The following is a 27,703-nucleotide window of genomic DNA, read 5'->3' on the forward strand; positions in this document are numbered from 1 at the left end:
TTCGATAGTTTCACCACCAACTAAGGGCCTGCCAGTAGGGGCGGAGCATAGTTGAGGCAGGAAAGGGCCACGGCCCCCGAAACTTTTTCATTCTTTTAATTTTTTAATTTTTTTTTAAATTATATATGTTTAAAAAATTTTAATTATTTATTTTTAAAAAATTTTAAATGTATATCTTTTTAAATTAGATAATTGTATATTGAAAAGTTAATAAAAATAAAATTAGGTATTTTTTATTTCTATTATAGAGTATAACATTTAATGTTAATAAACTATAAAATATAAAATCAAATATAATAAAGAAGATAATTTTTATTTTTTATTCTAATTATCTTTTTAGTTTTTCACATATTGTATTTATCTCTCATTTTTACCCAATTTCATTTTGTTATATTATGAAGAAACAAAACAAGTTAAGAAAAAATTTATTATCTATCTCCTCATTTTTTATATCTTCTTCTTCCATTCTTAAAAAAAGAAAAAACAAAAGTCATTTTCTCTAGTCTCACTTGGTAATGAAATACGTTAATATTTACCACTATCTTTTTATCTCATGACCCTTTTGTGTGTGTGTGTGTGTGTATATATATATATATATATATATATATATATATATATATATATATATATATATATATATATATTTTATAGACAATTTTTATTTGTGACTTGTTTATCATAATTTTTTAGTAATTATGTCTCTCAATTATTGGTTATATTGGGATAAATTGTTTTTTAGTCTTAAATTTATTTTTTAAATAGGTATATTAATGAAAAACAAAAAAAATAAATTCATTTTTTAAAATTGATAAAAAATGAGTGAAGATTAAAACATGACAATATGATTACTCATCGCATACATATGATGGACAATCCGTTAAATAGTATAGTTTGTTTTATAGTTATAATTATACTAAAAGTATTATTCATTTTTATTGAATGAGTGATAATAATGTTAAATATATAAATTTTAAGTATATTATTTTGGCTCCCCATAAATTTTGATCAAGATCCGCCACTCCAGTCAAGTGCAGTTTCTTTAATTGTTTTTCTCGATTTCTTTAATATTAATTATCAAAATGTGCTGCTAAGTGAAGGATAATCATCCAATGTTATGATAGACTACCATGGTGTTAAGGTTCTCTTGAGGAGCTTTTATTTAAGAAAATTAATTTATTTGATGTTTTTCTAAAGTTTTGATCTCGGTTTATCTCTCTTTTTCATCCAATGTCCTTTTATTGCAGCTGAATTATGGGGGTGAACTTGAAATATGTTAAGTGGATCACTCTAGCATAAAATAAACAGTAGGTGTTTTATCTTCTTTTTTTTCTTTTTAAATTATCATTTGATTCATGATGCACTAGATAGGAATGTTGTTAAATTTAGAGTTAAATTTAGTACAGTAATATTTTAACTATTAAATTTTGATAAATTCTTTTTACAATCTGAAATATATTTTTTAAATAATTTTAAAATATAAAAAATAAAAAATATAATCACTCTAAAAAATGTCATCTCATATAATAAAATAGAATTTTAAATTTAATTGTTAAAGAGTGATTTTCCTTAAATTTAGGGGGCAGTGGAAATGTTGGTCAGCTGGGTTTTTCTTCCTGCACCCCCAAATTTTCTTCCTGCACTTCCAAGTTTGACTGTGAAGACCATTATATCCTTCAAAAAAATAAAAATAAATTATAAATTAAATATCTCCGTAGCCCGCACCCCCAAGAATGAAATTCGGTATCGGATTTCTGAAAGTCGGTCATACCGGTTTCTGAAAGTCGGTAACACCGGTTTTTGAATTCCGGTAACACCGGTTTCTGAAAGCCGATAACACTGGATTCTGAAAGTCGATAACCCCAAATTTTGTTTTTAATTTTTTATATATATTTTTATATATTTTAAAATTATATTTATATATAATTATATTATTTATATTAAGTTTAAGAAAATTTCTAATAATTTTATTTATATATTTTTTAGTTGTATATCTTTATTGTTTAAAAACAAAAATTAATTTGATGGATGTTGGTTGATAAAAGTGATTAAGGTTCTACCTTTAGTCATAATAAAATTATTTTTCAATAAGTCATCAAGAAAGTACTAAAGTAAAAAAGAAAAGTAAGGAGATAAATGATTATCTCAATATCTGTCATAAATTATTAATATTTTATTATGATTTATGTATCTTAAATTTATGATTCTCCTATAATGTTTTTATCAAATTAAGTTTTACCCAAATTAGTATGAACCATAATTGTGATTTTAGGAATTCTTTTATCAAATTGGCATGAACCTTATTTATATTTTTATCCAAATTAGTACAATCTTAAATAATGAAATTTAAAGGTTGTTGTGTTTTCTGCTAAAATGGTAAAATTTATGGATATATCTTAGGTTGCATTACAAATTCTGCTACACATAATGAATTAGTTGGATAACCCTGATTTGGAATAGAAATTAGAATACCTCTGTTGCATGAATTCAATGATTTAGAAATATTAGAAATTGAAAAGTGCATACGTGAATCACTCTATAAAAATGGTTTAAGTAAAGAAAATGAAGTACTTTTTATTTAACTAGAAAATTAATTTATATATAAAAAAGTTAAATTTGGCACTATCAAAATTTCATCTTCATGGTAGTGATCAACAATTGATGTCTCGGGAGAGAAAAGGTGTGAAAACAGAAGCAAAACAGAGAATAGGGAAAAAAAGCAATGAGAAGCTGCGAGAAGAAAAACTTTACTAATTGTGTTACTGTTGTACAAAAGTAAAAAGAAAGTATTTATACATGGATAAAACACTTATAACCGATAGTAATCAAAACTTATTAAAGCTAAGAGCCCCCCTCAAGCTTGGAGTACAAGTTTAACATTCCCAGCTTGAAACATATACTATTGAAATCAACAGGAGGCAAAGGCTTAGTAAGAATGTCAGCAAGTTGTGATTTGCTTGACACAGGCAGAAGCTTCAGCAATCCATTGTTGATCTTTTCCCTCACAATATGACAATCTATCTCTATGTGCTTAGTTCTCTCGTGCATGACTTGATTAGATGCAATTTGGATAGCCGATTGATTATCGCAGTAAAGGACAGCAAGACTCCTATGATTAATTCCAATATCATCAAGTAGGTATTTTAACCATTGAATCTCACAAGTTGTGGCAGCAAGGGCCCTATATTCAGCCTAAGATGAACTTCTAGAAACAGTAGGCTGCTTCTTTGAACGCCATGAAACAGGAGAATTCCCAAAGTATATAATGTAACCTGTCACAGACTTTCTTGTCTCTGCACATCCAGCCCAGTCTGAGTCACTATACCCCTTCAATTGAGCTTCACTGTTGGCAGCAAGGAAGATACCATTTCCTGGAGTTTTCTTCAAATACCTTAGGATTCTCATGGCAGCTTGTTAATGTACACTAGTTGGTGCAGAAACAAATTGGCTTAGATGTTGGACAGCATGGGTGATATCGGGTCGTGTATTTGTCAGGTATATAAGCTTCCCTATCATTCTTCTATAAGAAGAAGGATCAGGAAGGATGTCTCCCATATCAGCAGCAAGCTTGTGATTCATAGGAGTGATGGCTGGACAAACAACAATATAGCAGCAAGCTTGTCTCCTATATTTTGCAAACAAACAGCATATAATCCAACGTCAACATCAACTATACGAATCCTCTCTTTGGTCTTTATGTCCTGAATTATACAATATTTTGAAAAGAAAATTAGTTCAAAATTGTGGTTGGAAACCAACCGTGATACAGAAATAAGGTTGTAGTCAAAATCTGGAATGTATAAAACATCTTGAAGAAAAAATTTTTCACTAATTTTAACCTCCTTTGTGAGTAGCCCTAACATTCCTTCCATTAGGCAGTTTAACCATGACAGGAAGACAGAAAATTATCTATGCAACAGGATACATGATCTGTTGCACCAGAGTCAAGGATTCAACAACTTTTATCTCTATTAAAGCTGTTAACCGTAAAGACTTTACCTCCAAGCTTACCGTTCACACAGGTGTTGATGGAGCTAACTTGATTATTTGTGGGTTCAATGTTACCATCAGTCTCAGACTTTTGTATCATCTTCAAAAGGGTTCGATATTGCTGTTGTGAAAGTTTCAGATCACCAGTACTGTCAGAATTGTGTGGCACTCCAAAACCATTTCCTGCATTCTCATTGGCATTTTCTCGTACAGCTTCAATGCTATTCGCACTACTCCCAACAACTACCCTTGAATTATTGGATTTGAACCCAGGAGGAAACCCGTGTTTCCTGTAACAAGTATCCACAGTATGATCTGTTCTTCCACAATGCACACACATCTTCTTGCCCTTATTTTTGTTTTCTTGACCAGGATACCCATGTTTTCTATAGCATACAACCTCTGCGTGTCCTGGACGCCCATAAAAATGACAAGCATTGGAATTGACAGAATTTATAGAGCTGACATTGTTAACTTTGGACTCATTCTGGAAAGCGTCTCCATTGAGTTGCCTCTCCTGCTGCAACACATAAGAGAAAATCTTGGCTATGGTAGGTATGGGCTCCATTAACAGAACGTGAGACTTCACATTAGAGTATTGATCATTCAACCCGTTCAGAAACTGCATAGCTTGGTCCTCTCTCTTTCGTTGACAAATTAGGGAAAGAACTCCACATGGACACTTCTCCTTGCAAGAACACACAGGGTCAGGGCGAAAATTGTCCAACTCGTCCCACATGATACGTAGCTTGGTAAAGTACTCTGTGATAGTGAGGTCGCCCTGTTTAAGGGCAGCAGCGTTAGCCTTCAATTCAGAGATGCGAAACAAATTTCCTTGGAAGTATCTAGACCTTAAATCATTCTAGATGTCCTCCGCATTTTCCATCCACAACACACTTTGACGAATTTGATCAGAAACCGAGTGAATAATCCAAGAAACCACCATCTTGTTGCATCTTCTCCAAGAAGCATAATCTTTATCTTCCCTTTTTGGTTCAGACAATGTCCCGTCCACAAACTCCAGCTTATTCTTTGCGCTTAACGCAGTCTCCATCGCTCTACTCCAAGAATGGTAATTGTTACCATCAAGAACTGGAGAAACGAGGCAAGTGGCTGGATTTTCGCTAGGGTGAATGTACAAGCAACTATCCACAGATGTGGCTTGAATCTTTTCTTCTGCCATCGATGAAAGAAGATAAAGGAGAAGCAAAGCTCTTCGGCAAGAATCTAGGGCAAGAATCAAAGAAAAAGTCGAAGAATCCAGAAGGGAAAGAATCAATCAGAGATGGCGCAGCAGAGCTCTTCCTACGAAGAGCTCTGATACCATATCAGAATTTCATCTTCATGGTAGTTGTAAGACCCGTAGAATTTAATTAATTAAATAAATAATTAATTAATAAATACGGGAGGGGTAATAATTATGACATTAAATTATGGTTGGTATGATGTGGAAAAGTGCTAGCTCAGGTGGTTGAGAGCACTTTGATTGTGCGAGAGGACTTGGGTTCGAGTCCTATGTATGCTAACTTTTGATGTTATGTTTTTGTCATTTAAAATTATGAAAAACGCGTTCTTGTATGTTATGATGCTTGAATTGTAGTTCCTAGCATGAAATATGGATTGGATAAATGGTGTGATATTGATTGGGCAATTGCATGGTTATGGGTTCAAGCCTTGGAGAACTTACATTAAACTTTATATTTTTTGGCATTTTTGGTTTTGATGTGAATATGGAAAGGTGGGGAGGAGACCTAATTGAGTGGGCAGCCAAAGGAGGCTGGAAGGGCAGCCAAGGGAGAGATTGAATGGCACATTATGTATCATTCAATGCTATTTTCGTTTTAGAAGTTAATTCCTTAGTTTAGGCATACTTTAAAAGGGAAAATTAGGTTAAGGGCTAAGGTTTTGATAAGCTGATAAACTATACCTAAACTAGAGCACGAAAATCAGAGGGATTGGTGAGGTTTGAGTGAGAGGGGCTGGCGTGAGGGAATTGAAGGCAGAATTGAGGGAAAACCGAGGTTGGCCATTGGTGGACAAGGGAGAGCTTCATCAAGTATTCAAATTTAAGCTAAGGAACCAGGTTAGGGGAGCTCTCCACGTTAATATTGATTGTTGGTCTGGATTGTATGAAATACTATATAATTTAAACATGTGCTGTGACTGGATTATGTTTTTGTTGATTTCTGGAAATTTTCCAGAAACCGCCTGGCGGGCTATACATAGCCGCCAGGCGGCTCATCTGTTTGTGTGTACTTCGCTGTGTTATGAGATGCAGCGCCTGGCGGTGATTCCCTGTGCCGCCAGGTGACTCATAGTCTGGGCCATTCTGGGGGTTTATGGGATGAACTGCCTGGCGGGATTGGTTATGATCGCCAGGCGGCGCGGGTGAACTACTCGTTTTTAAGCTTTTCTTGAGTGTTTGGCGTGAATTGTTCGGGAGGAAAGCAAAGGGTGAGTCTTATGAGTGGATCTGGTATGGAGGTGTATTGGTTCGAGTGAAATTGACAAGGGACTTTAATGGAACAGTGACCAAGCAGTTAGGGTTGAACAATTGGGGTTTGATGTTGTGAGAGGGGTCAGTGATTGGAATGCTGGAATAATTATAACAGGGTGAGTGTAGGTAGCGAGGAAGACGATATATAAGGAAGATGGCGAGAGGTATGAAGGAGTTGAATCGGGAATGAAAAGCAAGAGAAAGTGAGATTGCTAAGGTGTGGGAATTCTGGAAATTTTACCAGAATTCTGATGCACTGCCTGGCGGCACGAGACTAGCCGCCAGGCGCTAGTACAGGACGTGGATGCTTGTGGTTATTCTGGTCTGGGAGGGTGTTGATGGGTTAATTAATGTTTGGTCTCTTAGTAAATTGAAGTGTAGGGATTTTATTACGGTAATGATAATTTCCCCTTACTAAACAAGCGAACTTGAGGAGGGTATAAATTGATTGAGATGGTGGTAATAGGGAGCTTGGGGAGTATAATGATGACACCTAAGCATGAGTGAGTTTCTTAATTGTAATTATTTAATCAGAGTTGTAGTAGAGTGGGAGGGTAGTACAGTTTCGACTAAATGAACCATACCATGCACTGAGTTAGGAGTAGGATGGATTAAGGATGAGGGGTGAGTGCAAGACGCGAAGGGTAATTGACCAAAACCAGTACTGCATAAGTACTGACACGGCGCCTGGCGACAGTATTGGGTCCGCCAGGCGGTAGAAAGGCAACAGTGGGGTCCTGGTGCAGGGGGCGCCTGGCGGCAAGGGGTTCCGCCAGGCGATGGCGAAGAGTTACGAGATCCCTGGAACAGCGCCCGCCTGGCGGTGTATACTGTCCCGCCAGGCGGTGGTTGCAGACTATGTGTGTTGAGGCGCTTGGCGCCTGGCGGTACGTGTCCCCCGCCAGGCGGTTTGGAAGCTGTGGCGCCTAGCGGTACGTGTCCCCCGCTAGGCGGTTTAGATGCTGTAAGTCCCAGTTGTTGGACTTCGTAGGGTGTTCTACAAGGTTTCTGGTAATGCTTCAAATGTGATGATGCTGGAGTTCCTTGAGTTGTGGCTCGGAACGTATCCCTTGAGTTGTGGCTCGGGATAGGGGTTAAGCACGTGGTATTCCTTGAGTTGTGGCTCGGAATAGCATCTCTTGAGTTGTGGCTCGGGATAGCGGATGGACACGAGGAACCCTGGAGTTGTAGCTCGGGTTGGCGAGTGTGGCCGGTATGAGTGTGCTAGTTGTGGCCAGTACGGATGGGTCCAGATAGATTGCCCTCCTCAGTTGTTGGCTGACGAGTTTGGTAGTCTTGGGACGATACGGACTTTGTTCGTATGTGGGAACTCTACCTGGCGTTGCGGTGTATGATCCGTAGCATGTATTCCCGCACGTGCTCTATCGGTTGTGGCCGATAGGTATGGCAGCAAGTCACCTTGAAGTAATTAGCAGACGAGGTAGAACACGAATAAACGTATTGGAGATTGAATTGAGAGAATAAAAATATAGGACAATGTGAGAAGTTAATTTAAGTGATGATATGTGAATGATTACTGATTTATATGTATGTGTTTATAGTTTTGTATATATATATATGTGTTTTATCTGCTAAGCTCACCCTATCTGCGTGTGTGTGGCGATGATCGTGTACGCGGTACACGGGAGCAGATGCTGGTGATGCAGGTGACTCAGGTGCAGCTTAGGCGCGGAGAGGGGATTTATCTGGGGGAAACTTTTCTTATGTATTTACTTGTTTTTGAAAACAATTGTAAACCCTGAGGGGTGACTTGATGTTATTGAGGTTTCAGTTTTGTAATGAACACTTTTAAATTATCTGCACGAATAATAAAGTTTTAAATTTTTCCCGCGTTTTGGGAAAATGAGGTATTATTAAATGCGTTGTCTTAATTATTCTATTTATTTATTTATAAATTAGTAATATCCTGGCGGGATGTTACAGTAGTGATCAACAATTGATGTCTCGGGAGAGGAAAGGTGTGAATACAGAAGCAAAACAGAGAATAGGGAAAAAAAGCAATGAGAAGCTGCGAGAAGAAAAACTTTACTAATTGTGTTACTGTTGTACAAAAGTAAAAAGAAAGTATTTATACATGGATAAAACACTTATAACCGACAGTAATCAAAACTTATTAAAGCTAAGAGGCACCCCTAAAATTTTTATTCATGTTTCGTCATTATTCGTATCTTGAAAATCGATAAAATCGAATTCTGAAAGCCGGTAACTTCGGCTTCTGAAAGCCGGTAACTCCGATTTCTGAAAGCCGGTAACTATAAACCAAAAGGGTAGCAGTGGAATTATAAAAAAGTTGGGGGTGTAGGAAGAAAAATTGGGAGTGTAGGAAGAAAAACCCTGGTCAGCTCCTGGGTTTGCGAGCCATAAGTAATACGGGGTGGGTCACAATTTTCGGTCCGTTTATGTATGTGGAATGATTGAGTTAAAAAGTTTTAGTTTTGCATATACATCAAGTCCTCATTCTCTATATTTTATTCCCGCTGGTTTGATTTTACCATCTTCAAAACCTGCGGCATTGATTGGTGGGGTTTAAAGTAAGACAAGAAAATGTTTGATACTTACTATAATGATAAAAAGAACCAAAATGAAAATGTAAAAAAGAACAAAAATTGACTTGTAAAGAACTCACTTATATCGAAATTGAGTGGACAATTTTAATGGACCAGAAGATTGAAAGAAAAACCAAAAGTATTTTTCTTAGTCAATTTCTACAAATTGGTATCCCACGATTATAGATATTTTTTTTTTTTGGGACATGTTTGCATCAAATGTGCGGAAAGAACGTAGAAAATAGATCCAAATTCAAAATTAATCGCACTCTAAGAGTCTTCATTTCTTTTACATGCAAGTAGACATTAAGTTTTATAGATCACAACAAAATGTGTTATATTTGTCTTGTAATGAATCTACATGTTTATATGTAACATTTTAAAAGATTTTTTTGAATGTTTTAGAAATTAGAAATTGTGTATATTATTATGATGTGTCCTAGATAGGGATGGCAGCGGGCGAGGCAGGAACGGATTTCGGTATCCCATACCCATACCCGTAGAAAAAATTCATCTCCATTCTCATACCCAAACCCAACGGATATCGAACTTTTATCCCATCCCCATCTCTACCGGGTAATGGGTATAATCTCATACCGATACCCATACCCGTTTTACTACTTCAATATTAATTTTAATTAATTTTTATAAAATAATAAAAATTACGGTAAAGGAAACATAATATTATCAAATATTCAATATTAGGAGATGATTGTTTCTTCGATATCAAATACTTTTAAATAAATTATAATTATTTACATTTTAAATTAGAATACCAAATAAAATTTCATGAGAATCAAAACATTTATTAAATTTGCAAACATTAATGAAACCTAATTGATAAAATTTAAAAATATTTTTAAAAAATATAAAAGAAAAACAAATATTCAAATTAACATATATTTTAAATGTTTGTTTACTTCAATTTTTTAAATTCTAATGAATATCTTTTTTATACACTAATAAAAGTTATAATACATCACTTGATCAAAATGACGCAAAGAATAAATAATAAACATAATAATAAAATTTTGACTTAGATCTTGTATCTTTTGAACTCTAATATATGTTGAATGGTGATAAAAAATATTCACGAAAATTACATTAAATTTTTATATTGTAGTAAATAAAAGTTATTTATACAATTATAGTGAAAAAATTACAGTATGATTAATAATGAGTTAGAAAATAAAAAATAATTAGATAAAATATATTAATATAGTATTCTACATGATGAAAATAAACAATAAATAAAAATATAAAAAAATTAAAAAATGTGTGTCTTAGAAACAATTTGAGAGACTATTGAAAGAAATCTCACAAAGGAAAATAAGTGTATAATTAAGAGTATGATAAGATAAAAAATATCTTAGAGATCTAAGAAAACTTTACAAATATCAACAAATATACTCAATGGTTGAGAAATAACAAAAATTGTTTTAGCGAAAAAAAGTATTCTTCAAATGAAACAATAATTATTAATAATAAGTAAAGATTTTTTTTATTACTTATTAAATGAAAGGTTTATGCTATTAAACACTTAAGTTGAGGATATTAAATATTCTGGTGTGTGTGTGGATTACTTAATCAATTGTGAATATTTTAATAATTGAACGGGACAAAGATATGGCGGGAACAGGTATTATGACGGGAATATGTACATCCTTATACTCATCCCATACCCAATTGTAAAAGTTGGGGATTCCCCATACCCATACCCAGTCAATGCAGGGATTCTCTATCAAAACGGAGACAAATTCAGACAATATCCACGGAACGGATTTATTTGTCATGATTAGAGTAATATTTTTTTGTATTTGGGTAAATTTTCTTTCTGATGGTACATTTAGTAAGATTCGTGTATGAATTGAACACATCAATTTAAGGATTTGAAATATATATATATATATATATATATATATATATATATATATATATATATATATATATATATATATATATAACAACAGATTATGTATAACAATATAGGTACGTTCAAATATAACTAAAATAATAATTAAGGATTTGAAGTAATAGATTCAAATAAAAGATCCTATTAGGTACAGAAGCTAGCATAACTCTAGATATTAATGTGTGACATCCAAATATATAACTAAAATAATAATTAAGAATTTGAAGTAATAGATTCAAATAGAAGATCCTATTCTATTGGTACGAAAGCTACTTTAAATACTAATGGATGGTGGCAGAAGCTTGGGTCACATATGCTGGTGGCAAAGTTGGCAGAAGAACAACTAACACTGCACTCATGGAGGCTGCCACCGCACCTTAACACCAACACTAGCAAGCTACCACCACCAACCTACTCATTCCACTGTCCACTTATTGTTGTTACTATTATCTCTATATAAAAATCATGCTTACACATAAATTAGTCATAAATTCAATCACCATATATAATAATCACATAATCTTTTAATATAAACTTTATCAAATTACTTAGTGATATGTTTTATCCATACTAGGGACACACAAATTGAAACATTGACAACACCAAATGATATACCTAAAATTTTTGAAACATGAAGAACATTTTGATTTAAGACCGGTAGTTTGAAAATTTCTATGAATAACGGTTTAAATGGTGTTTGACTATGTAAATTTCACAAACAGTTATTTTTTAAAAAATATAATAATTATTTTAAATATTAAATATAAAACATAATAAATGATATTGTTTGTTTTATCTTGGCCTGCATTCGAAGTGTTGGAGTATATAGATGTCATAGCAAATGGAATATTGTAAGTAACTGAGGTACACACATTGAAAGTATAATTAGTTTAGGGCACATTGATGTATAATTATATATCGGGTAAACATGTTCCGACTTAGGATGTGGCAGCAGAATAACCGCTAACACCATACTCATATGGTCCCATCCCAAACACACACGCACTCACACGTACAAAGGTGTCATCACACCTGTGTCTACAAATTTTTAAATATTTGTATTATAATATAAGTTATTAACTTTGTAAATGATATCATGGGTGTGGGTGTATGCATGTATGTCTAGGTGGATGTATGTGTGAGTGCGTGCAAGTACGTGCATGTGTGGATGGATGTCTCTGTGAGTGTATGTGGGTGTGTACGTGCATGTCTGGCTGTGTGGGTGGGTGCGTGCATATGTGTTACAATACAAATATTTAAAAAATGTGGATACATAGGGTGTGACAACACCAATTTTTCACCTAATTCTAAATAAAGAAGACCTGGTTATAAATATAAATTTAAATCAAAAGTACTGAATTCATGCATTAAAGTAAAATTTTTATTTTTTTTAAATTGTGTTATGAGGCATTTGTTTGTTTTTCTTAAAGACGTGTTTGAAGATGAAATGTTTTTTCAAGTTTTTCATCTTTATTTTTTTTAACTATGAATTTGTGTTTTTAGATTTTCATTGAAATCAAGCACAAGTTCGTGATTCTACGGAATTCACAAAAAGTTATTTTCTAAAAAATATAATAATTAAAATTAATTATTTTACCTTGTCTTGCAATTGAACTGCTTGAGTATACATGTGTCAAAGCAAATGGAACATTGTAAGACACTAGGTACACATATTGAAAGTATAATTAGTTTATGGCACATTTATGTATAATTATATATTAGGTAATTTTAAATACTTTATATATATATATATATATATATATATATATATATATATATATATATATATTCTCTTAGACATTAAAAAAAATAGTTATATGCATGTATGGTCAAACCAAATGCCACACACTGTATCACAAAAATGGTTTGAAAACATTTTACACATCAGAAAATACAAAATTGAATGCAAATACAAACAAAAAAAATGAAAGAAAGTATTATATCGCAAGAGGGATTCCAAGGACATAGTAAAGAATAAATGCACCAATATTAATAACCATCCAGGAGAACCAAGTAAGAATTCGTCATGATTCTATTTGTGTCGTCCAACCTTTGTGATCACTATTGTCATAGCCATGTTAACGACAAGGATAACATTAACTACTTCCCATAGCCACTTCACTCCTCCGACAAGACGACTCAATGGTACCACGAACCACGACATCAGAGCTAAGACAAATGAGTTTAACGTAAGCCCAAAAGAACCTACTTACACGCCGAATTCATATGCGGAATTGTGTTCTATACCATTGTACACCTCTTGATCCATTTAATTAATGTTGAAAAACACATAAGGAAATCATGCAACTCAGTTAACGGCGGTGACGAGTAGTAATATCCACATTGGTTTTTGTAATCCCTTAAAGACACAACCCAATTCACTATAACGTGAGTACCATGGTCCAGTGCCTTCATCATTATTAGTGTCTGGTGTAATTTGTGGATCCGTCACATAATGTAATAATTTAAAATAGAGGCACAAAGTATAAAGAGGAGGATTAGTGATAAGAAAATACAAGTTTTCATGATAGCACAAAACCCTCCACATGCCTCAAATTCCATGAATGGAAAAGGTGGTGGAGTTTATAATAGGAGCCTGCCATGTGACAAAAAATGTTTCCCATGGCCATCCAAGACGAATAAAAGGCGAACACAGTTCTCGTCTTTCTTTGATCTTTGCTGGTGAGATGTCTGAGAAAGGCAAGACATGGACATGAACCATGTTGTTGCTAACATCAAGGAGAAGAAAGCCAATCGCAATGATTGCCACCATTTGTGGATGCGGGTAATCATCCTCCTCATTAGTAATGTATGTCATATCAGTTGCAAAACCAAATAGGATCATGGAGATGTCGACGACAAGCACTCCACCTAGAATGAAGAGACGAGGGCGGCCGAAATGGGAAGTGCAATGATAACTATTGAACCTTACAATGGGCTACACAACCAACCCAGAGAGGGACCAGAGAGCTAGAGGAAAGAGGACCAGGCAGGAGTGATTCCATTAATTTCAACAAAGAGTGTTAAGAAAGACATTTTCAAGGTCTACCTAATTGGATTACCGCATATAAGGAGGAGACAACAAATACTTCTGGGAGAGAAATAGTTTGTTGTCTCTCTGTTGTTTCCACCTAAAGCGAGGAAGAAAAAGCTGCAAGTAAGAAGGAGACAACAAATACTTATCGGGGACAACTAGGTTGTTGCCTCTCTACTGTTTCCACCTGAAGCGAGGAGGAAGAAGGTTCCAATTCTCTTAACTAGATGAATGAGAACGATTTCGAAGTCAATTCAAAGCAAGTGTTCGAATCTATTATGACACAAGAGTGTGACGCTCAATGGATTTATGAGAACTCTGAATGGAAGTTCAATAATTTAGATTTTATAAAGAATTTTGTTGACAAAACTTTGACAATGTCGTGGCTCCTACGTGTCAGAGTTGTAAGTGTCAATTGTTTTAGTTAATTTTTTTTTGAAAACACAACCCTCATCAATATCTCTTGTCTCACTAATTGTTCTATTTTTACTACACTGGATTCCATTGCGTTTTTGGTATCGTACTATTATGTTTTTTAAATACTTGTATTATAACATAAGTTATTAAGATTTGTAAATTGATATGGGTACGTGTGTGGGTTGATGTCTGTGTTAGTGTGTGCGGGTGCATGCGTACGTGCATGTGTGAATGTGTGGGTGCGTGCATGCATGTGCGTGTATATGTGTTATAATACAAATATCTAAAAAATGCAGACACACAAGTGCGACAATACTTGCCTTTCCATTAGTACATAAAACATTTTTGTTGTATATTAAATTATCATAACTAAAATCACTACAAGAATATATTATTATAGTTGGGTTTTTTTAGTAGAGGTTATAATAACCTCTGTTAAGAGATGTAGATAACAGAGGTTTTATAAACCCCTTTTAAGTATCATGGGTTTGAAAGAAACCCCAGAAAAATTTTATAATATTTTAAAATTTTAATTTGACTATGCTCTTGAAACTCTTTTGTTGAGGAAGAAGAAAAGTGTCGTTGTGGCTCATGAAACTCTTTTGCTGAGGAGGAAGAAGGTGTCGCGGTGGATTATGAAACTCCTTCACTCAAGGTAAATTGTTTACCTCTCATTCAATCATTTTCGTTTCTTTCATTTTTATTTTCAACTCGGTGGCTTTCGACTTCATCTTCATCTCTCTGATTTCACCTCTTTCGATTTCAATTTTCAATTTCATCTCATTGCTTTCATCGATTGTGCCCTAGGAATTGTGGCTCAGCCTTCAGAGGAAGACGTTTTTGATTTTATCTTTCTCCTTGAAATCAGTTCAGGTAATAAACATCGTTTTCCATGCTTTCAATTTTGTCATTCTTTCGATTTCATCTCCATGATTTCGTCTCAGTTCAATTTCGTCTCTCTGATTTCAGCGTGTTTCTCACCGTTCTCACCTCGAACAGGTTTATTTATTTATCTCTTGATTTTGCCCTAACTTCCTTGATTTTGTTTTGTAGTTATCTGATTGTTTTGGAGTTCTACTGATTTTCTTGACTTTCCTTATTTTGTTTCATCATTGTCTTGTATCAGTCGAAAATGTCACAATAAAATTTATTATGAAATTAAAATACATTTTACGAATTTAAAAAAATCATAGGTATATATATATATATATATATATATATATATATATGAATCATTTTAAAATTTAATGTGAAATCTTTCTTCTTTTTAATTAACTAGTAAAATTTCAACTAACAGTGATAAATAAAAATATTGTCACTATTTATATATTAAATACATTTTACGAATTTAAAATGTCATAATAAAATTTATTATAAAATTAAATACATTTTACGAAAATGTATTAATTATTATTTTTGAAAATGTTAAAATGTTTATCTGCAAAAAAAAATTCATATATATATATATATATATATATAAATTATTTTAAAATTAAACGTGAAATCTTTCCTTTTTTAGTTAACTAGTGAAATTTCAACTAACAGTGATAAATAAAAATATTGTCACTATTTACATATTAATTATAACTAATTTTATATTTATCACAACTATTTTTTTTTTGATAAAAATGTCATAATAATTATATTTCTAAATAATAAAAACACATGTTAAAAAAAATGTTACATAATAAAACTATTTTTCTTTTAATAAGAATATAATTAATATAAAATTATTAAATATTTATAAATTAATAATTATTTATTATCATTGAAATATTAATAATATTTTATTATTATTTTACATATTTGTTATATATATATAATATTAGTGGCAAAAAAATATTAAATTTCTGTTATTTTAGTCAATATTATTTAATTTTTTAATGATATAGTTAATTGTTATAAATTTTATATTTGTCACGGATTTTATTAAAATTCATCAAATATACATATCACAAATTCACTACTAAAATGCTATATAATAAAATTATTTTTATTGATAAAAATATAAATAATAAAAACTTCATTGAATGTTTATAAATTATTATTAATTGCTCAAAACAAAATTAAATTAAATTTATTTTACTTTGGATATGGATTTCAAATCATGACCTTGTAAAAGTGAGCCAAAATTAAACCACTATACCACTTCACAATTATTATATTTATTTTGATATTTTTTATTTATTTATAATCTTATACTTTCTATTAATATTAGTAAATAATATAAAATATATATTCACTACAAATTTAAATTCGTTATGCAAAATATAAACTGCTTATATTATTTTTTTATCTCTATCTTTATATATATATATATATATATATATATATATATATATAAAAGTAAATAATATTTATATTGACATATGGATGAAAATAAATAGATAAATAAAATAAGCATAACTAATATAAAAGTTTGTTACAAAATGATATAAAACAATAATCAATTATCATTACTATCATCTTCAACAATAATATTATTTTATTCATCATTCAATATAAATATTATTTACTAATATCAATATAAATATTATTTACTAATATAAAATCATTTATTAAAACTTAAAACTCAACTATTTTGTGATTTCAAGTACATATGTATATCGAAATAACTTGTATATCGAAAAAACATGTGAATCTGGTCCACAAGCCAAGTGAAGTAATGACTTGTTTCTTATGTTGCTTCCTATTTTCAAAAGTGCAACCTTAAAAAATAATAATAATGAGATAAATGTGGTTGAGTTATATAATAACAACCAATCAAGTTTAATTAAGTCTTAAATATTTCTCATATAAAGGTTTTGTTCTATCAATAATTTATATCCAATTTTTATTCAATTTAGAGATGTCAAAATGAGTTCCAATCCATGAGCCATCTCGATTCACCAGGGGTTCGAGCCGTGAGCCGAGTTGGGTTGAGAAAATTTTATTTTTTAAAAAAGTGGGTTGAACTAAACCTGACTCACTTAACAACGGGTTAAACAGGTTCAGTCTGGGTTAAAATTAGGTTAACCCACTTAACCCATCAACATCTTTTTACAACTTTTTTTAAAAAAATTTCGTTATAATTATTTACTACTTCTAGTTATATAGGTTCATAATTTCATGTTTTTAAACACTAGAATGTTGCTCAATAATATTTGAATAATTTGAATGTTTGACTTATTTGTTTGCTAAGTTATATAGGTTGATACTTTAATCTTTGACTATTATCTTCATAATAATATTTCAAGAATCAGGTAAACACTTTGATTTCATGTAATGCAATAAATATCTAAAATAAGTTGCAAAAAATAAAAACATTCTTAAGTGAGCAAATCCACTAACACGTGATAGGTTAGGACAGGTTGCAAAATTTGTGACTTACCAAAAAGTGAATCGGGTTGAACTGACCCCTTTTTAACTCAACCTGTGATGAGCCAACCCGTATGATGAGCCAACCCGTGTGAGTCAGGTTGACTCACTTTGAAACTCCTAAATTTCATACCTATGAAAGAAAAAAAAATACATTATCAAGTTAAAAATTTCATATTAAATACGGTAAAGAACAAATAAAGTCTTATAATCAAAACCCTTTAAATCATAAAATAAATAACTAAAAATATATATTTTATAACTTACTAAATTTTTGTTTATCTTTTCTCTTTAATTTAACACTCTCCTTCTATTTGATCATGTCATTCTTTTCTTTATCATGTCATTTGTACTTTAAAATTTATATAGACTATTATTTATTAAACTTTATCTCTTTCTAAAAAAGAAATTTATCTTTAATATATTTTATATTGTTAATTTGTTGAAAAAAATACGTCAAAAAGTTTGTTAATATGTTTAGAAAATAACAAAATTTAGTTAATAGAATAATATATTAGAATAAATAAATAATAAAAAAATAGAAGACAGATATATGAATTCTAGTAAAGTTCCATTCTATTACGTAATAAAAACATTAAATTTGTAATTATTTAATTAAATTAATAAATATAATTATAAATTAGTATGATAATTAGTTTTTACTAAATTTTTAGGTGTTTTTATATAGCGCCCTTTGACAGTTATCCAAAAGTTTTCCCCTTCTCAATTTTTCACATTCACGCTTTTCTCTCTCACACACGTAAATCTCCACTCTCTAGACAAACCTAATTTGCTTTTGGGTGAAAACAAAATTATGTGTTCAACCCTTATATCGTAAAATTTGGTGCAATATTTTAATTGTAGTATAACCACAATTTCAAGGCTCTACAAAATCTCGCAAGTTACAGTTTCAAGGTTCCTCCTCGAAGGTATCAGTTTCATGGTTTTGATTTCTATTTCTCCAAGGTATTAATTTCTACTTTTTATAATTTTGTAATTTATTACTTTTAGTTCTATTTTGTTGGAGTTGTACAAATTCAAATTCATGGTTTCATCTCTAAGGTATGAATTCCTATCCTTCATTTCTTTTTATTTATTGTAATGGTTCATGTTTTCTCTTCCAAATACTCTATGAGAATGTAAATATTCTTTCTTATGCCACACAACAACATTAATATCAATATTTTATTCCAGACAATTCAGAATCTTCAAGGTATTTATTTCTCTTCTTCTTTTCGTTCCAATTGATTCCTTTTGGAATTAAATATAATGTTATATAATTGTTATTGTTCTCTCTAATCTTTTTTATTTGGCTTGTATGAAGAGTGTAAAAGAGATAGGGGAAAAAAGAGTGAAATGGATGAGCCAAGATGCAGGATACAAACAGAGAAAGATTTAGATAACAATAATTGGCAGAATTTCAGCACCAAAAGGTAAGGACTTTCGTTCCCTTTAAGTGCAATCCAATTGTAAGGAATACGTTTTTTTTTTCTTCTCACACCATCAACCATTCAATTTGATGGGACTTGTGCCTTCCTTCTATACACAAATTACGCTAAAAAAATGAAGACAAGGGAAAGGGGAGTGAATGGTATTTATGTTGGTAATGGAATGAAGAGCAAATGATTGTTTTTCATTTATGGATATGTGGGTGAGCTTGTTTCATACGGAGATGAAAAATATAACAAAAACAAAAACATTCATTTATTTTTTTGCATTATTTATAAGGTATAACTATTTGTATCAAATTGATCTTATGAAAGTTTGATTATATGAGCTATGTATATCTATTTATATCAGTCTTACTATTCAATTTGTTTTTTATATACGTGAATTATAATAAGGTTTGAGTATTTTATTCTCCTAATAACATTACATTGGTGTAGATAACTGATGTGCAAATATGGCATCTAATGTTTCAAGGTTTGGTTTTCTTATGACTATATTAATTTATATTTTTATATTCCTTTTTTACTAAAACAATTAACATATTTGCACTAGTGATTGGCTAAAATGTATATGTTTTTAAGTACAAAGAAAAATGGTAAGGTATATAAGATTAGAGACTTTGGGATGGATTATCATGTTACATTTATCCTTTGAAAGCCCTTATTTATCATACAAAAAAGGAAAAAAAAAAAGGAAGATGTGTATATGTCACAAGACTTGAAAAAGTTTTAATATTCAATGAACAAGAAGAATAGTAAAGTAAAAATAAGATAAATAATAATATTCTTATAGTAATATGAATACTTATATTTAATTTGTTCATATGTGTAATTTGTATAGTCAAATTCATATTAATAGTATAATAATGTTATCTTCTGTCGGTTATTTTTCCTACTTAAAATTTGTCATTAATATCTTTATTATTATATCTTTACATTTTAAAATATTAATTGTTTATTTTATTTATTTGCAGGACCAAATATTTGGAGGACCAAAATATTCGAAGATACTGCATTTTATTATTGTATTTAAATTAATTATTTGTATTTATTGTTAGATATTAATGGTATACCTTTTCATTGTAAATGTAATGAATATTTTATTTTATATATTTCAATTTTTATATGTAATGTTTATTTATTTTAACATTTTAGAATAATTTATCTATTGTTATGGCGCGAAAGTAATATGTGACATATCAATTCAATTTTCAATAATAATGATAAATATTTTATTCTAAAAATAATTAATAGTGATATCAAAAGTTGACATTGTCACTCTTGCAAATAATTAAAAGTGATAATTATTTTTGTCACGATAAAAAAAATATTTTAATAAGATTTAAAAATATTATCACAAATGCAATAATGGTTAAAGTACCAATTGTGACAACTAATATGTCACTATTACTTATGTATTTGTGACAATTTATTATTGTTACTATTACATACAATTAAAAGTGACAATTATTTTTGTCACAATAAAACCTAATTTTTGTGACATTTGAAAATATTGTCACAAATACAATAGTGACAAGATTTCTAGTGACAATTTAATTTTTGTCACAAAGTATTAATTGTGACATATTTATAACCTTTAGTGATGAATATGTGTATCACTAAAACTATTTTTTCTTGTAGTGATTACTAGTTCTTTTTATTAGGAAGTTAGAAGAAAAACCAAAATCATCCAGACACAAAAAAACACATTAATAACTAGCGTAGAATGGAGTTGGCTATATGCCCCTAAGCATTTCTAAAGCTAGGAGTAGTTCAAATTCTAAGGAAGTAAACAAAAAGTAAACAAAAGAAGAATTCTATCTAGTATGCTAGTTTAGAATGAGGTGGATATGGAAAAGTGGGTAGTTCTCTTGCATAATGATTAGGTGATTGAAAACATTATTTATCAGCTTGTGAAATGCAGATAACAAATGACATCACTTGGTTTCATGGATGTTGCAAGGTATATTCTTTCCTTTTTTTGTGTTCAGATCAAACACTTTATTCTTCTGTTTTTTTGTGCTCACTATAGGAGTTTTTAGATATTGAATATTTTTTGTTTAGTTTAGTTATTTTGTGCTCACTATAAGACTAATATAGAATATTTTTCATAAAAAATTGCGTTGGTATTAATCTGACTCTATGATCGTGCTATAGATTTTACTGTATATTTTCTGAATTAGGACAAAACTTCTTGACAGACGAAACAAACATAGAGGTATGAAGGTTCTTTTTTAGGTGGTTAGTTTCTACTTTTAGTTTTAGTTTATATTTTAAATTATGTCATAGGCAAGTAGTTTATATTAACTAATAACTTTGATTGCAGAGGGTGATAATACAGAGAAAATGATTTTATTGGAGTCCTTGCAAAGCTTACATTCTTGAGCTTGAGCATAAGCCTTGTTAGTATACCTAGCAACAGTAATATCATGAAAGCATTTCAGACTTTAGATTTCTCTGTCTGTTTTCAACTTACTAATTTGTCCTTACAGTCTTTCATTTCTTTATCCATGATCTCTTTGATTCTTTTGGACATAGGCTTCTGCAAACCTAATGCTATTGGAGACTTAATTGTGTTTAGAAAGATTGAATCTGTAGGGAAACAATATGCAGGGATGACCCCATTCGAAGACCTAGAACTTGCATGCCCTATAAGACTAGCTAAGGTTCACACTCTACATATCCCCTTTCACTATCTTTGGATGAAATATTGCTTAATCTTTCATTCAGACTCACGAGTGTCTTTAGACATTAAATGTCAAATTCACTTTTACTTAAACCAACTTATTGGTATAGTTAAGTATCATAAAGTCATATCCCCTTATACAACTTAACTTACTCTGAAATATTACCTAATCTTTCATTCAGATTTGGGAGTGCCTTTAGAGATTAAATGTAAAAACCACTTTTATTAGAACCTGCTTATTGTTATAATTGATTGTGATTAAATTTTTGTGTTTTTATTTTTCCTTTTGTTGCATAATCTATGTTATTCAATTATATATCTCGTATAATTATATTATATATATATATATATATGTCGTATATGATATTGAATGCTGGTTGGTAATTGAATAGCTCATTGTTTGGATTTTTTAATTATAGTTCTAAAGTTATTTAGGTCTACAATTTGATGTAGGTTCGTTGAGCTTCTCAACTTTCTTTGAATGCATAATATATATTTTCTATCTCCCTCACGTATATTTTAGCCACATGTGGCTATCAACGTGTATACATATATATACCAGTTGCTGATATGTATAATTAATTACAACTTTATATAGTTTATGTGTTTTGATCCTGTGGACCATCCTATTTATATTTATATTTATATATAGCTCGATTATAACAACTGGAGAAGTAGCAGGTGAAAATACTTGACTTGGTTTAAATCAAATGCGCATAGGCAATTTGTTCCTGTAAAAAGCCTAATTATAATCAACTAATTAATACTCGTAGCCTTATACTAAGAAAAATATTTACAATACAATAAAAAATATGTATGTAACACGAAACAATATTAGTTGATAGAGTTGTTTCCATAACTATAGTTTTTTTTAAAATAAAATAATCAATGTAAATATATGCATGCTGGTATTTTGATATATCGTATTAATAGTGTAATCTATATACCAAATCTTATACTATAGTATTGTCTATATACCAAATCTTATACTATACTATGACAATGGTATTGTCTGTTGAACCGACAATGTAAAACAAAAATTATACATGACAACAGCTTCCATTATCGTATAACATTTGAGTCTAACTATGTACAGTATATCATGAATTGTTCTAGAGATAAACATACACATACCTGAATAATCCTTAATCTGAAGGTAAGTTGATGAATGACAATATTATTCCCTTCTGCAATGTGGGTGTTTGCGTCCATGGAAACCAAGCTCACGCTGAGACACTATTTTAAGAATTCCAATAAGCAGATTGACAAATCAATTTGAGAAACTTGTGCTCTCACATTCACTTGCAACTCCACCATTCGCTCCTGTGACGAGCTTGATTCGGGTACATGAGAAACTCGGACACTTAATCTTTCATTCGGAGATAATCTAGCCTTGCTTTCTTCAGTTATAGGTTCTTTGGATGGCAAAAATGATGTCAAACCCTGATTCCTTTTGCTTAGTTGATCAACTTCAGCCATCAGAGAGCTCAATGTGTCCTTTGCTGCTATTCGTATAGACACTTTATCTTTCTAACAAGTTGATTTCCTTAAATAGTCATATAATGAATGAAATATGACTTAAATTTTCATTATTTCTCTACAAACATAACATTTTCTTCTTTTCATTTTAGCTGTTTGTTAAAGTTCAAGTTACCTCACTCTTTCTTTTTCGTTTGCAGTCAGAGAAGCTCGACTATGAGAGGCTATGACCCCCAAATGGAAAGTTTGGAAAGATCTTCAGCCAAGAAAACATGTAATCAAGTAAGTTTGGACATGATTAATGATGCATTTGGGTATCATCAATATAATGACGGCATGGGGGATAATAAGGAAACGAGTGGAGAGTCAAGCCATAAATCTTGGAGACTTTTTTCAATTGATGCAAGAAGGTCATGAGAGTTTATATGAAGGGTGTGATAAATATTCTAAACTTTCTTTCATTGCATTGTATTTTCTTTCATTCTAAACTTTATTTCATTGTACTTTATTTGACTTTATACATGATTAGTTTTCTTTCATTGTAGTTGAAGAATCTTATTAAACTTTCTAACAAGTATAACAAAGATATTTTAATATTTCACTAGTTTGAACGTTTAAACTTTTTTATTTATTTTAAATTTATTGACTACGTTTCTTGTTTTTATGATTGTTATATTTAGTTATAAACAAATATCTAAATGTTAGAATTTTTTCTTTTCATATGTTTTATGAATTTTATGCATTCAAAAAGTATAATAAATAAAATTAAGGAAATTTGAAAAGTAAAAACATCAATAAATAATAAATTGCATTGCAGGGTAAAAATGGACTTTTGGTATTATTATAAAGTATAAAGGATTTAAATTACATACAAGGAATAGGTACTACAATTACAAAATCGCAATAAATACAAGAGTTCCAAAACCGTCGGTAATTACCAAGGGTTTTAAAACCTCAAATAAATACTAGGGGTTTAAAACTGTCGGTAATTACTAGGAGTATCAAAACCGCCGGTAATTACCAGGAGTTTTAAAACTGCCGGTAATTACTAGGGGTTTGAAACTGCCGGTAATTACCAGAGGTTTTGAAACCGCCGGTAAATACCAGGGGTTTCAAAACCGCCAGTAAGTGCTGCTTTACCAGGGGTTAGTCAAAACCATCGGTAATCCGTTAACGACGTTGGTTTTTCTAGAGGAAAAACAAACCGCCGGAAACTCCTTTAGTGGGGGTTAAAACTCCCGGAAATGCCATAAATAACATCTGGTAAAAATTGTTTTTGTTGTAGTGAATCCAACATTTTTATTATTTTTTTAATATCCATGCGATCATGTTGGTTCAAATTTAGGATACTTTTTTACATTTTTCTTAGCTAAATGTCATGAGATTAAACATAAAAAAATTTGGTTCAACTTATAAAAAGTCAAGAATCTTCACTAAACATTATACCTAAACCATATGATATATATTTGACTATTTTTACATGTTTATTTTGCAAAAAATAAGTAACACTTTAAGTTTTTTTTTTTTACATTACAGGCATCAAGCTACATAAAACTCAACACTAAACATAACGATTTTTTTTTTCTTGTACGTAAGCAATAAACATGTAACTGATTCAAATAAAAGATCTTAATCCATTTTCCCATGTCAAAACAAAGGTGTGAAAGTAAAACATGAAAACTCTTTACACTAATCGAAACTACCTATGGGGACAAAAGCTTTGCTCATATATGTTGGCTTTGGAGTTAGTAGTTGAACAATTGTTAACACCGCCATCATAAACACACACTCACTCACACACACAAAGGTGTCGTCACACCTTTGTCTACATTATTTAAATATTTGAATTATAATAAAAGTTATTAATTTTGTAAATGAAATCGTGGGAGTGGGTGTATGCACGTGTGTTTGGGAAGATGTTTATGTGAGTGCGTGTGTGGATGGATGTATGTGTGAGTGTGTGTGGGAGGGGGCGTGCGTGCATGCATGTGCGGGTGTGTGCATATGCGTGTATATGAATTATAATACAAATATTAAAAAATGTAGATACAAAGGTATTACAACATCTATGTTTCACATATGTTTTCATCCAGTTAAGAATAAAGAATATTGGTCCATATACACCGGACCAAATTTCATTCCAGACCCAAACATGTGCCGTAGGGTACGAGGAAGACCGCAAACTACTAGAATCCATAATGAAATGGATCAACCAAATCCCAACAAACGAAGTAAATGTTCATATTCTAGAAATGTAGGACATCATAGGGGCAATTGTCCCTATCGTCAGTAATTTGTTGTTTTATCCAATTTTCTAGTGTATTTTTATTATGTATTTTTTTATTATCTAATGTATTTTATTATGCTAATTTATTGTACCAATCAACAAAAAATTACAAAAATAAAAATATAATCTCTAGGGAGAACCAAATTTGTAAAAAAAATATATAAAACTAGAACGTTTAAAAAAAAAGAAAAACCTGAAGTGAAGTCGTCATTCAACCTGACGACTTCACTTTTTCTATTGAACTAAAATCGGCCTCTATTAGGCCGACTTTGCTTTTTGAAAAAAAAAGGAAATCGACAGGATACAAGACGACTTCACCTGTAATGTCATCTTGTATCCTAACGGCTTGACCTTATTTTGCAAAAAAATAAAAATAATGGACCCATTTTTACAAATTTGACTACAAAAGCACCCTGAAATAAAAAAAGTCCAATTGCAAAGATAGCGATCGTTCATAGATGTGGAGTATTTTCGTATATATCCTCGCTGATGTCGGATGTTATGTCAATGGCATAACTAATGAGAATCACCGAAATGGAGACGACAAACACTCCACCCAGAATGAAGGGACGGCGGCAGCCGAAACGGGAAGTGCAATGATAACTAGTGTATCCTACAATGGGCTGCACAACCAACCCAAAGATGGGGCCAAACAACCAGAGAAAAGAAGACCAGGCATGAGTGATTCCATGCATTTTGACAAAAGGTGTTAAGAAAGACACCTTTAGGGCCAATCCAAATTGGATTGTCGCAGCTACGGAGGTGACAACAAATATTTGTAGGAGAGTACTCGTTTGTTGCCTCTATGCTGCTTCCACCTGAAGCAAGGAGGAAGAATGTGAGGTTAAAGAGGAGGCAACAAGGACTTCTCCGAGAGAACTAGGTTCTTCCCTCTCGATTTCTACTTGAAGCGAGGAAGCTTGTTCCATTTTGTTTTGCTCGATGAGAAAGATTTCGTCGAATCTCTTATGACACAAAGGCGCTCAATGGGAAACTCTCGAAATGAAGTTTAATAACAGAATTTATACAACATTTTGTTTACAAACCTATGACAACGTGAGGGAGTGGTAAGTTAAGGCTGTAACTGACAAGCTTATTTGTCTCTCAATTTAGTTTTGAAAGATACAGTTAGAGAAAGTTACGATTCTAATTATTAGAATCAATACTAGAGATATTATGTCAATAATATTATCCCAATATCCCTTATATTATGCTTGTGTATTATTTCTCATGTGTGCAACCATCATTATCAATTATTTCCTATATTGCTTATTGTATTCATTGATGACTTTATTATAGAGATTATGATTGTACTATATTGTGTTTATATAAACATAGCATCTGCAATACAAAAGTACTACAATATTTCTCCATTTTATCTTTCTTGATTTTTTGAATTTTTTTATTTTTATTTTTATTTTTTTTAATTGTACAATCTCACGTATCCTTTATACTTTAATGCATGAATTTAATACTTTTATCTTAAAGTCATATTTATAACTAACTCTTCTTTATTTATAACTAGGAAAACATAGGTGTTGTCGCACCTTTGTATCCGCATTTTTTAAATATTTTTATTATAACACATATACATGTGTATGTATGCACGCACCCACACATCCACACATGCATGCCTACATCCACATACACTCACAAAGACATCCATCCACACACGCATGCACTTGCACACACTCACACAAATATTGTAATTCAAATATTTTAAAAATGTAGACACATGTGTCCACATTTTTTCAAAGCATGGTGGCTTTCAGTTTACGTTTTTTTGTTCATCATTTCACAAAAATAAAAATAAAAAACAAACACTCCCACTTTGTCATTAATTATTCAAAATAATTAACAGGAGAAGACATTAGTTGTGAATATGAATGGTGTGAATGACGGTATAGGAGAGATGTGTGAACGAGGTTATAGGACACACGAATACATACCAAGAAGCACACCAGCACACAAAGTGGAGGAGAATACCACACAGGGAGCACCTGAATGTGAAGAGAAGAGAAAGAGAATATGT

General features: G+C 31.2%; 1 protein-coding gene, 1 long non-coding RNA gene and 1 pseudogene across 2 annotated transcripts; 1 reads left to right on the top strand and 2 right to left on the bottom strand.

Annotated features, from left to right (window-relative positions):
* Positions 1-3,572: 3,572 nt before the first annotated feature.
* On the bottom strand, positions 3,573-5,170 carry LOC146887095 (uncharacterized). The gene is made up of 3 exons (XM_085672019.1): positions 4,907-5,170; positions 4,037-4,792; positions 3,573-3,698 (listed from the first exon to the last, which is right to left on the bottom strand). Exons 1-3 carry the CDS (start codon positions 5,168-5,170, stop codon positions 3,573-3,575), a joined length of 1,146 nt encoding a protein of 381 aa, XP_085528145.1.
* A 6,074-nt stretch (positions 5,171-11,244) lies between these two features.
* Positions 11,245-26,600, bottom strand: LOC114180692 (sucrose transport protein SUC8-like; annotated as a pseudogene).
* On the top strand, positions 14,841-15,414 carry LOC114181609 (uncharacterized). The gene is made up of 3 exons (XR_003603867.2): positions 14,841-15,069; positions 15,222-15,287; positions 15,384-15,414. It is a non-coding gene; the product is annotated as an uncharacterized LOC114181609 (long non-coding RNA).
* Positions 26,601-27,703: the final 1,103 nt, after the last annotated feature.

The sequence above is a fragment of the Vigna unguiculata genome, chromosome 4 (genome assembly GCF_037176805.1).
Source record: "Vigna unguiculata cultivar grain cowpea cultivar isolate G323 ecotype 2 chromosome 4, ASM3717680v1, whole genome shotgun sequence".
NCBI lineage: Eukaryota > Viridiplantae > Streptophyta > Magnoliopsida > Fabales > Fabaceae > Vigna > Vigna unguiculata.

What these genes read in the sequence shown, in the direction of transcription:
- LOC146887095 (XM_085672019.1), bottom strand. Translation starts at nt 5,170, where the DNA reads ATGGCAGAAGAAAAGATTCAAGCCACATCTGTGGATAGTTGCTTGTAC. An exon ending in TTTCTTGGATTATTCACTCG is followed by an intron (nt 4,793 to 4,906) that starts GTTTCTGATCAA and finishes TCTGAATTGAAG; the next exon opens with GCTAACGCTGCTGCCCTTAA. An exon ending in TTGAACCCACAAATAATCAA is followed by an intron (nt 3,699 to 4,036) that starts GTTAGCTCCATC and finishes TGTATAATTCAG; the next exon opens with GACATAAAGACCAAAGAGAG.